This window comes from Salvelinus fontinalis, chromosome 24 (assembly GCF_029448725.1).
Source record: "Salvelinus fontinalis isolate EN_2023a chromosome 24, ASM2944872v1, whole genome shotgun sequence".
Lineage (NCBI taxonomy): Eukaryota > Metazoa > Chordata > Actinopteri > Salmoniformes > Salmonidae > Salvelinus > Salvelinus fontinalis.
Genome location: NC_074688.1, coordinates 46,168,425 through 46,184,099, shown reverse-complemented (window position 1 = coordinate 46,184,099; position 15,675 = coordinate 46,168,425). Strand labels below are relative to the sequence as shown.

Sequence of the window (15,675 nt, the reverse complement as noted above, 5' to 3'; positions counted from 1 at the left end):
TTTATATGTTCCATACTGGTCATTAATAACTAGTTTATATGTTCCATACTGGACATTAATAACTAGTTTATATGTTCCATACTGGACATTAATAACTAGTTTATATGTTCCATACTGGACATTAATGTGGATAACTAGTTTATATGTTCCATACTGGACATTAATGTGGATAACTAGTTTATATGTTCCATACTGGACATTAATAACTAGTTTATATGTTCCATACTGGACATTAATAACTAGTTTATATGTTCCATACTGGACATTAATGTGGATAACTAGTTTATATGTTCCATACTGGACATTAATAACTAGTTTATATGTTCCATACTGGACATTAATGTGGATAACTAGTTTATATGTTCCATACTGGACATTAATGTGGATAACTAGTTTATATGTTCCATACTGGACATTAATAACTAGTTTATATGTTCCATACTGAACATTAATAACTAGTTTATATGTTCCATACTGGTCATTAATGTGGATAACTAGTTTATATGTTCCATACTGGTCATTGATAACTAGTTTATATGTTCCATACTGGTCATTGATAACTAGTTTATATGTTCCATACTGGACATTAATAACTAGTTTATATGTTCCATACTGGTCATTAATGTGGATAACTAGTTTATATGTTCCATACTGGACATTAATGTGGATAACTAGTTTATATGTTCCATACTGGACATTAATAACTAGTTTATATGTTCCATACTGGACATTAATAACTAGTTTATATGTTCCATACTGGTCATTAATGTGGATAACTAGTTTATATGTTCCATACTGGACATTAATGTGGATAACTAGTTTATATGTTCCATACTGGTCATTAATGTGGATAACTAGTTTATATGTTCCATACTGGACATTAATGTGGATAACTAGTTTATATGTTCCATACTGGACATTAATGTGGATAACTAGTTTATATGTTCCATACTGGACATTAATGTGGATAACTAGTTTATATGTTCCATACTGGTCATTAATAACTAGTTTATATGTTCCATACTGGTCATTAATGTGGATAACTAGTTTATATGTTCCATACTGGACATTAATGTGGATAACTAGTTTATATGTTCCATACTGGTCATTAATGTGGATAACTAGTTTATATGTTCCATACTGGTCATTAATAACTAGTTTATATGTTCCATACTGGACATTAATAACTAGTTTATATGTTCCATACTGGTCATTAATGTGGATAACTAGTTTATATGTTCCATACTGGTCATTAATGTGGATAACTAGTTTATATGTTCCATACTGGACATTAATGTGGATAACTAGTTTATATGTTCCATACTGGACATTAATGTGGATAACTAGTTTATATGTTCCATACTGGACATTAATGTGGATAACTAGTTTATATGTTCCATACTGGACATTGATAACTAGTTTATATGTTTCATACTGGACATTAATGTGGATAACTAGTTTATATGTTCCATACTGGACATTAATGTGGATAACTAGTTTATATGTTCCATACTGGCCATTGATAACTAGTTTATATGTTCCATACTGGACATTAATGTGGATAACTAGTTTATATGTTCCATACTGGTCATTAATGTGGATAACTAGTTTATATGTTCCATACTGGCCATTGATAACTAGTTTATATGTTCCATACTGGTCATTAATGTGGATAACTAGTTTATATGTTCCATACTGGCCATTGATAACTAGTTTATATGTTCCATACTGGACATTAATGTGGATAACTAGTTTATATGTTCCATACTGGTAATTAATGTGGATAACTAGTTTATATGTTCCATACTGGTCATTAATAACTAGTTTATATGTTCCATACTGGACATTAATAACTAGTTTATATGTTTCATACTGGTCATTAATAACTAGTTTATATGTTCCATACTGGACATTAATAACTAGTTTATATGTTCCATACTGGTCATTAATAACTAGTTTATATGTTCCATACTGGACATTAATGTGGATAACTAGTTTATATGTTCCATACTGGACATTAATGTGGATAACTAGTTTATATGTTCCATACTGGACATTAATAACTAGTTTATATGTTCCATACTGAACATTGATAACTAGTTTATATGTTCCTTACTGGACATTAATGTGGATAACTAGTTTATATGTTCCATACTGAACATTGATAACTAGTTTATATGTTCCTTACTGGACATTAATGTGGATAACTAGTTTATATGTTCCATACTGGACATTAATGTGGATAACTAGTTTATATGTTCCATACTGAACATTGATAACTAGTTTATATGTTCCATACTGAACATTGATAACTAGTTTATATGTTCCTTACTGGACATTAATGTGGATAACTAGTTTATATGTTCCATACTGGACATTGATAACTAGTTTATATGTTCCATACTGGACATTAATGTGGATAACTAGTTTATATGTTCCATACTGGACATTAATGTGGATAACTAGTTTATATGTTCCATACTGGACATTAATGTGGATAACTAGTTTATATGTTCCATACTGGACATTAATGTGGATAACTAGTTTATATGTTCCATACTGGACATTAATGTGGATAACTAGTTTATATGTTCCATACTCGCCATTAATGTGGATAACTAGTTTATATGTTCCATACTGGTCATTGATAACTAGTTTATATGTTCCATACTGGACATTAATGTGGATAACTAGTTTATATGTTCCATACTGGACATTAATGTGGATAACTAGTTTATATGTTCCATACTGAACATTAATGTGGATAACTAGTTTATATGTTCCATACTGGACATTAATGTGGATAACTAGTTTATATGTTCCATACTGGACATTAATGTGGATAACTAGTTTATATGTTCCATACTGGACATTGATAACAAGTTTATATGTTCCATACTGGACATTAATGTGGATAACTAGTTTATATGTCCCATACTGGTCATTAATGTGGATAACTAGTTTATATGTTCCATACTGGACATTGATAACTAGTTTATATGTTCCATACTGGACATTAATGTGGATAACTAGTTTATATGTTCCATACTGGTCATTAATGTGGATAACTAGTTTATATGTTCCATACTGGACATTAATGTGGATAACTAGTTTATATGTTCCATACTGGACATTAATGTGGATAACTAGTTTATATGTTCCATACTGGACATTGATAACTAGTTTATATGTTCCATACTGGTCATTAATAACTAGTTTATATGTTCCATACTGGCCATTAATAACTAGTTTATATGTTCCATACTGGCCATTAATAACTAGTTTATATGTTCCATACTGGTCATTAATGTGGATAACTAGTTTATATGTTCCATACTGGTCATTAATGTGGATAACTAGTTTATATGTTCCATACTGGACATTGATAACTAGTTTATATGTTCCATACTGGACATTAATGTGGATAACTAGTTTATATGTTCCATACTGGACATTAATGTGGATAACTAGTTTATATGTTCCATACTGGACATTAATGTGGATAACTAGTTTATGTGTTCCATACTGGACATTAATGTGGATAACTAGTTTATGTGTTCCATACTGGACAGTAATGTGGATAACTAGTTTATATGTTCCATACTGGACATTAATGTGGATAACTAGTTTATGTGTTCCATACTGGACATTGATAACTAGTTTATATGTTCCATACTGGACATTAATGTGGATAACTAGTTTATATGTTCCATACTGGACATTAATGTGGATAACTAGTTTATATGTTCCATACTGGACATTGATAACTAGTTTATATGTTCCATACTGGACATTAATGTGGATAACTAGTTTATATGTTCCATACTGGACATTAATGTGGATAACTAGTTTATATGTTCCATACTGGACATTAATGTGGATAACTAGTTTATATGTTCCATACTGGACATTGATAACTAGTTTATATGTTCCATACTGGACATTGATAACTAGTTTATATGTTCCATACTGGACATTAATGTGGATAACTAGTTTATATGTTCCATACTGGTCATTGATAACTAGTTTATATGTTCCATACTGGACATTAATAACTAGTTTATATGTTCCATACTGGTCATTAATGTGGATAACTAGTTTATATGTTCCATACTGGACATTAATGTGGATAACTAGTTTATATGTTCCATACTGGTCATTAATGTGGATAACTAGTTTATATGTTCCATACTGGTCATTAATGTGGATAACTAGTTTATATGTTCCATACTGGTCATTGATAACTAGTTTATATGTTCCATACTGGACATTAATGTGGATAACTAGTTTATATGTTCCATACTGGTCATTAATGTGGATAACTAGTTTATATGTTCCATACTGGTCATTGATAACTAGTTTATATGTTCCATACTGGACATTAATGTGGATAACTAGTTTATATGTTCCATACTGGTCATTAATAACTAGTTTATATGTCCCATACTGGACATTAATGTGGATAACTAGTTTATATGTTCCATACTGGTCATTAATAACTAGTTTATATGTTCCATACTGGACATTAATGTGGATAACTAGTTTATATGTTCCATACTGGTCATTAATGTGGATAACTAGTTTATATGTTCCATACTGGTCATTGATAACTAGTTTATATGTTCCATACTGAACATTAATGTGGATAACTAGTTTATATGTTCCATACTGAACATTAATGTGGATAACTAGTTTATATGTTCCATACTGAACATTAATGTGGATAACTAGTTTATATGTTCCATACTGGTCATTAATGTGGATAACTAGTTTATATGTTCCATACTGGACATTGATAACTAGTTTATATGTTCCATACTGGTCATTAATAACTAGTTTATATGTTCCATACTGGCCATTAATAACTAGTTTATATGTTCCATACTGGCCATTAATAACTAGTTTATATGTTCCATACTGGTCATTAATGTGGATAACTAGTTTATATGTTCCATACTGGACATTAATGTGGATAACTAGTTTATATGTTCCATACTGGTCATTAATAACTAGTTTATATGTTCCATACTGGTCATTAATGTGGATAACTAGTTTATATGTTCCATACTGGACATTAATGTGGATAACTAGTTTATATGTTCCATACTGGTCATTAATGTGGATAACTAGTTTATATGTTCCATACTGGTCATTAATAACTAGTTTATATGTTCCATACTGGTCATTAATGTGGATAACTAGTTTATATGTTCCATACTGGACATTAATGTGGATAACTAGTTTATATGTTCCATACTGGTCATTAATAACTAGTTTATATGTTCCATACTGGTCATTAATGTGGATAACTAGTTTATATGTTCCATACTGGACATTAATGTGGATAACTAGTTTATATGTTCCATACTGGACATTAATGTGGATAACTAGTTTATATGTTCCATACTGGTCATTAATAACTAGTTTATATGTTCCATACTGGTCATTAATGTGGATAACTAGTTTATATGTTCCATACTGGCCATTGATAACTAGTTTATATGTTCCATACTGGTCATTAATGTGGATAACTAGTTTATATGTTCCATACTGGTCATTAATGTGGATAACTAGTTTATATGTTCCATACTGGACATTGATAACTAGTTTATATGTTCCATACTGGTCATTAATGTGGATAACTAGTTTATATGTTCCATACTGGGCATTAATGTGGATAACTAGTTTATATGTTCCATACTGGTCATTAATGTGGATAACTAGTTTATATGTTCCATACTGGTCATTAATAACTAGTTTATATGTTCCATACTGGACATTAATGTGGATAACTAGTTTATATGTTCCATACTGGTCATTAATAACTAGTTTATATGTTCCATACTGGTCATTAATGTGGATAACTAGTTTATATGTTCCATACTGGTCATTAATGTGGATAACTAGTTTATATGTTCCATACTGGACATTGATAACTAGTTTATATGTTCCATACTGGACATTAATGTGGATAACTAGTTTATATGTTCCATACTGGACATTAATGTGGATAACTAGTTTATATGTTCCATACTGGACATTGATAACTGGTTTATATGTTCCATACTGGTCATTAATGTGGATAACTAGTTTATATGTTCCATACTGGTCATTAATGTGGATAACTAGTTTATATGTTCCATACTGGACATTAATGTGGATAACTAGTTTATATGTTCCATACTGGACATTGATAACTAGTTTATATGTTCCATACTGGACATTAATGTGGATAACTAGTTTATATGTTCCATACTGGACATTAATGTGGATAACTAGTTTATATGTTCCATACTGGACATTGATAACTAGTTTATATGTTCCATACTGGACATTAATGTGGATAACTAGTTTATATGTTCCATACTGGACATTAATGTGGATAACTAGTTTATATGTTCCATACTGGACATTAATGTGGATAACTAGTTTATATGTTCCATACTGGACATTGATAACTAGTTTATATGTTCCATACTGGACATTGATAACTAGTTTATATGTTCCATACTGGACATTGATAACTAGTTTATATGTTCCATACTGGACATTAATGTGGATAACTAGTTTATATGTTCCATACTGGTCATTGATAACTAGTTTATATGTTCCATACTGGACATTAATAACTAGTTTATATGTTCCATACTGGTCATTAATGTGGATAACTAGTTTATATGTTCCATATGTAACAGGGTTGGTTATGTTTCCACTTGCCTCTAAAGAAATGTGTATTTGATGTTCAAGCATTCTTATTGGTTAGTTCAATTCTGATGACAATAAGGGGTGTTGTGATTGGCCCCACTTGCAGATAGGGGGAGATCGCGAACGTCAGGTCTTCCCAGTATGAAAATGTGATGCAAGGGGTAGGTCACGTTCTGAATACTGTTTTCTATTTTCTATTTTACAATGTGTACAAGTTTGCTGTACGTTACTGATTTTATACATGTGTGGGTATATGGTACCTGTTAGGGATTGAGGGGCTTTCTGGGATGTGCTTTGGCATATGATTGCTGTAAATAATTGTGTTAGCTAGCATACACCGATGTCATGGTCACATAAGCCACGGCTAACACAGTTGTCTTCATGCTACAGATTTTGTCATCGACAGCCATCAACACTATTAAGCCCTGCACAACTAACGTGCTGTTTCCCATTTAACAACAGGTATTTATACATGTTATATTTTGTATTGTATTTTTGTATTTTGTTCGCCCAGTATGAAAATGTGATGCAAGGGATTTTGTCATCGACAGCCATCAACACTATTAAGCCCTGCACAACTAACGTGCTGTTTCCCATTTAACAACAGCAGAAATAAATGATGCTCAACTGGGACCACTGGCCGAAGTTATTTATTATTATAAAACACAACGCATGGAGAGTACACTATACATCTGTTACACTGGTGCCGTGACTCGTCTTCTTGTCTTCGCCGGACGTCACGTGGAGGGATCGGAGACCCGGCTTCAAGAAGTACTGTGGTTGCTGATACACGTCTAAAGCCTAGGTTTTGCATTCTGCGCAAGTGGAGTTCTCAGGAAGCTCCTGGTAGCATGAGTGAGTGGGGAATATAATATACTGTTTATTAGTTGTATGTGTTGATGTTATGATTATTTAGTGATGTAATTGGGCTGTTACGCTAGTGACCTTCGTAAGCCAATTAACGTGAGGGTGATGCCATTTTCTACCACACGGTGGCGCCAACTATTTATTAAGGCGTTTCTTGTTACTTTTCTGTGTTGATTCTTGGTCTTGTTAGACAACTACTACTGAACTTTTATTTTGAGTGCATTATGTTCAAGCTGATTTTATAGAAGTGTTAATATTGATTGTGATAATTTTCATATTTTTTGGGGGGGACTTAATATTTACAACAACAACAAAACAAAACAAATTATTATTATTTTTTAATTTATTTTAAAAATGGAAAGTTTTGGGAGAGGTAGGGGAGTTTTCATGTTTAACCCTTCACTGCCAGTGGGTAGGGGGGCAGCTATTTCTCCAGTTACTTCCACACCTCTGGCCAGGCCAACTACGCAGGCAAGTGTGCACCTTCCACATGATTTAGAGCTACCTCAACTCAGTGCATTCGAGCCAGTTTCACCTAATCCTAGGAAGGAGGATGTGTCTATGGATTTCCTGGCGGACATTGTTAAGCAGATAGGTTACTCCATAGGTGAAAATATTGCCTCTTGTTTGGAATCAAAGGCTATGGGAGATGGGGTGGGACAGAAGGTTGATTATGTTGGTGGTACCAAGGTTGGGGCCAGCTCTAGTCTAAATGTAGTGGTGAAAAATGATGTCAGGGAACCAGTGTGTTTCAGGGGGGATGGTTCAGAGGAATGCACAGTGCATGAGTGGGAGGAGACCATGTTAGTGTACATGCAGAAGAAGGGCTATGGTGGGCAGGAGAGGTCAGATGAAGTTTTGGGTAAGCTGAAAGGGCGGGCACGTGACGTGGTAAGAGTAAGCCTACGCAGTAACCCAGTTGACTTAAGCCAGGGCCCTAGACCGGTTTTTGACATTCTGAAGCATCACTTTAGCGACACAATCAACTCTGACATGCCCCTAGCTGATGTTTATTCTACGTTGCCAATGGAAGGTGAGACTCCGTTTGATTACTGGATCAGACTGAACAGAGCCATAGAGGTGGCAGAGGACTGTTTGAAGAGGCAGAACAAGGAGCTAGACAATCCATCACGTGTTCTGACTGTCATGTTCATCAAGCACTGTCCGAACCCAGAGCTGTCATTGATATTCATGTGCAAACCATTGCATGAGTGGACGGCTGCGGAGGTCCATGACAGGCTGGAGGAGTACCAGAGGAAGTGTAAGGCTCCAAGTCCCTTGCGGCTGGCCCCACTGGTCACCACACTGACGCAGGAAGTAAGTAGGCCAGTGTCGGCTGTTGTAAACTGTCCGGACCCCTTGCAGCAGCCCACAAATAACTCATCCGAGGCATTGGATCGTGTGATGGGCATGCTTGAACGGGTCTTGGAGCAGAGGCCTCAGCAACCGGTAGGCGGCTATAATAACCGTTTCCAGAGGAGGCCCAGAAGGGAGAACCCATCTTTGCAATGCAAAGTGTGTGGGGATGCGAACCACAGCACAATGGATCATTGTTATTCTAACCACCTATGCTTCCTCTGTTATGCAGCTGGGCACACACGTCGGGAATGTAATTCCCGTCGCTCCATCAAACAGCAACACGACACAGCGGCAGGAAAACTAGCTGGCCCGCACTGGGTGGGGGGAAGTGCTGGGCCTTGTGAGGTGCCCCAATTCGATAGTGTTGTAGATTTAGAGTCAATATATTCAAGTGTTTGTGATGAAGTCAAGTCGAACGAAAAAGTCATTATGCAAAATACACAGAGAGTGCTCCACAACGATGAACTCTTCTATACTAGTGTGTTACTGGGGGATGTTATAGAGGTGAGCGCTATGATTGACAGCGGTTCTATGGCATGCACATTGAGCTCTACAGTGGTGCCACGCCTTGAGAAAGCAGGTGTGCTCAAGAGTGGCTCCCTCAGTCCGACTGAAGTGGTGTTGGTTGGCTGCGGGGGGTTGAAGACCAAGCCTGTAGGTGTGTGTGAATTGAATCTGTCTGTGTATGGCAGCAGTGTCTCTGTCCCTGTTCTAGTAGTGGATGGCCAACGTGATGAGCTCATCCTAGGCAGCAACGTGATAAAACACCTCATCAGGGAGCTGAAGACGACCGGTGACTTCTGGGAGAAGATGTCATCATCTGAACACAATGGAGATGACAAACTGTTCCGTCTGCTGGCTAATGTAGAGAGATGGAAAGGGACAGAAGTGCCGGAAAGAGTGGGCACAGTAAGGCTGAAGCGGGCGGTCACATTGGAGCCCATGCAGGAGCATTTAGTCTGGGGCCGGTTGTGTACGCCTCAAAATGTATCTGCGGGCAGTGCTGTCGTTATTGAGCCTACGAGGGCACGCTCAAGACCAAAAAACATTCTAGTGGGGAGAACTGTAGCGACATTGTGGAGCGATGGCTGGGTCCCTGTCAAAGTTATCAATCCCTCACCAAAGCCAGTAACAGTGAGACGCAATGCCAAGATAGCGGATGTTTTTCCTTGCATGGCATTAGAGGACTTTGACACTGACTACATAGATGGGCCCACTGTCGAACCGGTCCCCCTGGTGCAGCAGGTACACAAAATGGATGACAATCAAGACTTTGACAATGGTAGTGGAGATAGCTTGACCGTTGACAGTGCTGTAAAACCGCACAGAGTGACAAGTGAGGTGTTGCATGAGTTAGGGCTAAGTGACATTGACATTGAGTCCACTCAGTTGTCGCAACAGTGTAAGGCCCGGCTAGTTCAGCTAATAGCCCGCTACGAGTGTATCTTCTCCCGGAACAAACTAGACTGCGGGAAGGCTACTGGATATGTCCATCGCATCAGACTCAGTGACACTAAGCCTTTCAGGCTACCTTACCGTAGGCTCTCCCCTAACCATTATGACAAGCTCAGGCAGGCCTTGGATGAAATGGAAGAGCGAGAGATAATCAGGAAATCCAGCAGTGAGTATGCCTCCCCGCTCGTGCTGGTCTGGAAGAAGTCTGGCGATCTGAGACTGTGTACAGACTTCCGATGGCTCAATGCTCGCACCGTAAAGGATGCTCACCCTCTACCTCACCAAGCTGATGCTCTGGCGGCCCTGGGTGGCAATGCCTTCTTCTCTACAATGGATTTGACCTCAGGCTACTACAATGTGGAGGTGCATGAAGACGACAAGAAGTTTACAGCCTTCACTTCTCCTTTTGGGTTATATGAATATAACCGTCTTCCACAAGGACTGTGCAATAGCCCAGCTACATTCATGAGGATGATGTTGAGCATTTTTGGGGATCAAAATTTTTCTAGCCTTCTATGCTACCTGGACGATGTGCTGGTTTTTGCCCCGACTGAAGAACTTGGATTGCAACGCTTGGAGTCAGTTTTTGAGCGTCTGAAGGCCCATAATCTGAAATTGGCTCCAAAGAAATGCCATTTCATGAAGAGGTCAGTGCGGTTCTTGGGGCATGTCATCAGTGAAGGAGGTGTGGCCACAGACCCGGAAAAAGTGAAGGCTATTGCAGGGATGACAGAGAAGGATCTCATGGAGGATAACACGGACGTGCCCTCCCAGGGGAAGATTCGGTCCTTTCTCGGAATGATAGTCTATTACCAGCAGTTCATTGAGGGGTGCTCCACCATCGCTAAGCCGCTGCATGGGCTGACAACTGGGACGAAGGCACCACGCCATGGGAAAGGAAAGAGGAAAAGAAGAATAAATAGGAAACTCACAGCAGCAGACTGGACTGGTGAGTGCAAACAGGCCTTTAGTCAGTTGAAACAAGCTCTCCTCGATCAGGTCATGCTAGCCCACCCTGATTTTAGTAGACCTTTCTTGCTGTCTGTAGACGCATCTAGTAATGGATTAGGTGCTGTCCTATCCCAAGTGCCAGAGGATGGGTCTGCAGCCAGGCCCGTAGCATTCGCTAGCAAATCTCTTACTTATGCACAGTCAAAGTATCCTGCCCATAGGTTAGAGTTTTTTGCTTTACGCTGGGCAGTCTGTGAGAAGTTTAGTCATTGGCTAAGGGGCAAGCCTTTTACTGTATGGACAGACAACAACCCATTAACATACATCCTGTCCAAGCCCAAATTGGACGCCTGTGAACAGAGATGGGTTGCTAAACTCGCCCCATTCGAGTTTGACATAAAGTACATCCCCGGTCCCAAAAATGTCATTGCTGATGCACTCAGTAGACAGCCATTTGTGCAGCCGAGCGCTCTCCACCGCATCACAAGGGTTCCATACAAGGCCTTGCTGGAAGAAGCTGCGGGAGTACATGCTGAGAAGGTGCAAGATGTGTTCCGCTGGTCGAACCACCCATTCGACCTCGAAAGCTGCTCACCGTCAATTGAGGCAGAGGCCTGTGAAATTGTCATGGACTGCCAAACTACCTCCTACCCTTCTCCTGGTTCTCTGTCAAAGGAAGCGGTGTCAGCAATCCTGAGGTCGCAAGAGGAGGCTGGTCTACAGAACTGTGCGCTGCTACTGCCTCAGCTCACTCAGTCATTGGTGCCATCTGAGATGTCAGATGTGAGAGTGCTGTCCCGTGACGACCTGATATCAAAGCAGCGCCAGGATGATGCACTCGCCAGAGTTGTCTTCTACGTGGACAGGGGCCGTAGACCTTCTAGGAGGGAACGTGGCCATGAACCAATCGAGGCTCTGCGGATTCTGAAGACCTGGGAGAAGCTCACTCTGAAAATGGGTGTTCTATATCGCGTTACCAAAAGTTTGCTGTCAAAGAGGAAGACGTACCAGTATGTAGTACCCACCTCAATGAGGGCGACAGTTTTGAAGGGTGTCCACGATGAAGCCGGTCATCAGGGGCAACAGCGGACGTTGTACTTGACGAGACAGAGGTTCTTCTGGCATGGTCTGGAGTCGGATGTGAGAGAGTATGTCAAGACCTGCAAGAGGTGTGTGTTCAGTAAGGCCCCCGAGCCAGAGGCCAGAGCTCCACTGGAGAACATCATCACAACTGAGCCCCTCGAGTTGGTGTGTGTGGACTTCTGGTCTGCTGAAGACTCCAACAACAAGTCCTTGGATGTTCTGGTCGTCACTGATCATTTTACTAAGATGGCCCATGCCTTCTTGTGTCCGAACCAATCAGCTAAAGCAGTGGCCCTTCAGCTGTGGAACAACATCTTCTGTGTGTATGGTTTTCCTCGTCGTATCCACTCCGACCAAGGGGCCAACTTTGAAAGTAAATTGATTGCTGAGTTGTTGAGTGCTGCAGGAGTCCAGAAGTCGCACACAACTCCCTACCATCCGATGGGGAACGGGGGAGTCGAAAGGTTCAATAGAACGCTGGGAAACATGATCAGGGCTTTACCTACGAGAGCGAAGCACAGGTGGCCCCAGAAGCTGAAGTCGTTGACCTTCGCCTACAACTGTACAGTCCATGAAACCACGGGCCACGCCCCTTTCCAGTTGATGTTTGGGAGAACCCCACGTCTGCCTGTCGACATGATGTTTGGTACGGTGCTACAAGACTCAAATGTTGTAGACTATGATGAGTACGTCAAGTCCCTGACGAGAGACCTGAGGGAGGCCATGGAGACTGTACAGTTGTCGGCAACCAAACAGCTGAAGAGGCATGCGGGCCTCTACAACAGGAAGATCAGAGGAGCTCCAGTGGAGGTCGGTGATCGGGTGCTGCTGGCGAATAAGGGTGAACGTGGAAAGAGGAAGCTGGCGGATCGCTGGGAGAACAACCTCTATATTGTTACGGAGAAGAATAGTGACATCCACATCTTCAAGATACAGAACATGTCGACTGGCCAGGAGAAAACGGTACACCGTAATCTGATAATGCCTGTAAACTTCTTGCCTCTCCCTGACACTGCCTTAGAGACATCTAATACGGGAGACCGTGAGGATCCGAGTGAGGAGATGGAGGACTCATCCATGAATGATATACCAGAAATGGACGTTGGTGAGAGGACTAGTGTGTGGGTATCAGAACAGACCTCGGAGGAAACACAGTCGGAGCCCTCTGAAAAAGAGACCCCAGATGTGCTGGAAGATGGGCCACTGGCGAGGGACCCTCAGAACTCACCACATTCTGAGGGTGCCACTGGTGGCACAAGCATGTCAGAGCTAACCTTTGGTGAAGAAATGTCCGAACCCTCTGAGGAAGAAAGACATTCTGAAGATGCCACTGGTGGCACAAGTTCCAGCAACAGTCACAGAACCCTTGACCTTGACTACCCATCGACTGTGGACAGTGACCCACCAATGGTGGTTGTAGTTGAACAGGTTAAACGTAATGATAACTCTGTTAGGACTGTCAGGTCAGGGGCTGGTCGAGTTAGGAAACGCCCAGTGAGACTCATTGAGACTATGCAGACACAGAGGGTTTTTCATACAGAATTCATTAGAGTACCTGTGTGGGTGTAGGATTAGAATCCAAGTCTGTAGCCACAATTTTTTTTTTTTTACTTTTAACGTTCAAGAGACCCTATAGAGGTAATGGGTCAGGGGTCATGTAGGCCAAGGTTTTTCTGTCTGAGGTTCTTGTTGTCACTGAGTGTACTGAACATGTAACAGGCATGTTTTCCTACGGGGTCTTTGAATTCCCCTAATTCTCTTTAGAGAATAGTCTTTGCACTGGAATATTTGGTGACATATGTATTGCAAGGTATTGCATACCTCATTTAGTTTCTTTGTAGTATGCAAGTGTAATTCAGCAGGGGAGAATGTAACAGGGTTGGTTATGTTTCCACTTGCCTCTAAAGAAATGTGTATTTGATGTTCAAGCATTCTTATTGGTTAGTTCAATTCTGATGACAATAAGGGGTGTTGTGATTGGCCCCACTTGCAGATAGGGGGAGATCGCGAACGTCAGGTCTTCCCAGTATGAAAATGTGATGCAAGGGGTAGGTCACGTTCTGAATACTGTTTTCTATTTTCTATTTTACAATGTGTACAAGTTTGCTGTACGTTACTGATTTTATACATGTGTGGGTATATGGTACCTGTTAGGGATTGAGGGGCTTTCTGGGATGTGCTTTGGCATATGATTGCTGTAAATAATTGTGTTAGCTAGCATACACCGATGTCATGGTCACATAAGCCACGGCTAACACAGTTGTCTTCATGCTACAGATTTTGTCATCGACAGCCATCAACACTATTAAGCCCTGCACAACTAACGTGCTGTTTCCCATTTAACAACAGGTATTTATACATGTTATATTTTGTATTGTATTTTTGTATTTTGTTCGCCCAGTATGAAAATGTGATGCAAGGGATTTTGTCATCGACAGCCATCAACACTATTAAGCCCTGCACAACTAACGTGCTGTTTCCCATTTAACAACAGAAATAAATGATGCTCAACTGGGACCACTGGCCGAAGTTATTTATTATTATAAAACACAACGCATGGAGAGTACACTATACATCTGTTACACATACTGGACATTAATGTGGATAACTAGTTTATATGTTCCATACTGGTCATTAATGTGGATAACTAGTTTATATGTTCCATACTGGTCATTAATGTGGATAACTAGTTTATATGTTCCATACTGGACATTAATGTGGATAACTAGTTTATATGTTCCATACTGGTCATTAATGTGGATAACTAGTTTATATGTTCCATACTGGTCATTGATAACTAGTTTATATGTTCCATACTGGACATTAATGTGGATAACTAGTTTATATGTTCCATACTGGTCATTAATAACTAGTTTATATGTTCCATACTGGGCATTAATAACTAGTTTATATGTTCCATACTGGACATTAATAACTAGTTTATATGTTCCATACTGGACATTAATAACTAGTTTATATGTTCCATACTGAACATTAATGTGGATAACTAGTTTATATGTTCCATACTGAACATTAATGTGGATAACTAGTTTATATGTTCCATACTGGACATTAATGTGGATAACTAGTTTATATGTTCCATACTGGTCATTAATAACTAGTTTATATGTTCCATACTGGACATTAATAACTAGTTTATATGTTCCATACTGAACATTAATGTGGATAACTAGTTTATATGTTCCATACTGGTCATTAATAACTAGTTTATATGTTCCATACTGGACATTAATA

At 39.2% G+C, this 15,675-nt stretch overlaps 2 protein-coding genes across 3 annotated transcripts in view; both read left to right on the top strand.

Annotated features, from left to right (window-relative positions):
* LOC129822491 (high affinity cationic amino acid transporter 1-like) overlaps positions 1-15,675 on the top strand; it is a 74,193-nt gene that overhangs the window by 26,200 nt on the left and 32,318 nt on the right. The gene's annotated exons all lie outside the window — the stretch shown is intronic.
* Positions 6,689-14,785, top strand: LOC129822489 (uncharacterized). Of its 2 annotated transcripts, none has more exons than XM_055880810.1 (2): positions 6,689-6,866; positions 7,096-14,785. In XM_055880810.1, exon 2 carries the CDS (start codon positions 7,927-7,929, stop codon positions 13,987-13,989), a length of 6,063 nt encoding a protein of 2,020 aa, XP_055736785.1. In that variant the 5' UTR covers positions 6,689-6,866; positions 7,096-7,926; the 3' UTR covers positions 13,990-14,785. The 2 variants fall into 2 exon arrangements, 1 of the variants encoding a protein (XP_055736785.1); XR_008754490.1 differs by lacking the exon at positions 6,689-6,866 and having other exon boundaries at positions 6,873-14,468; positions 14,698-14,785.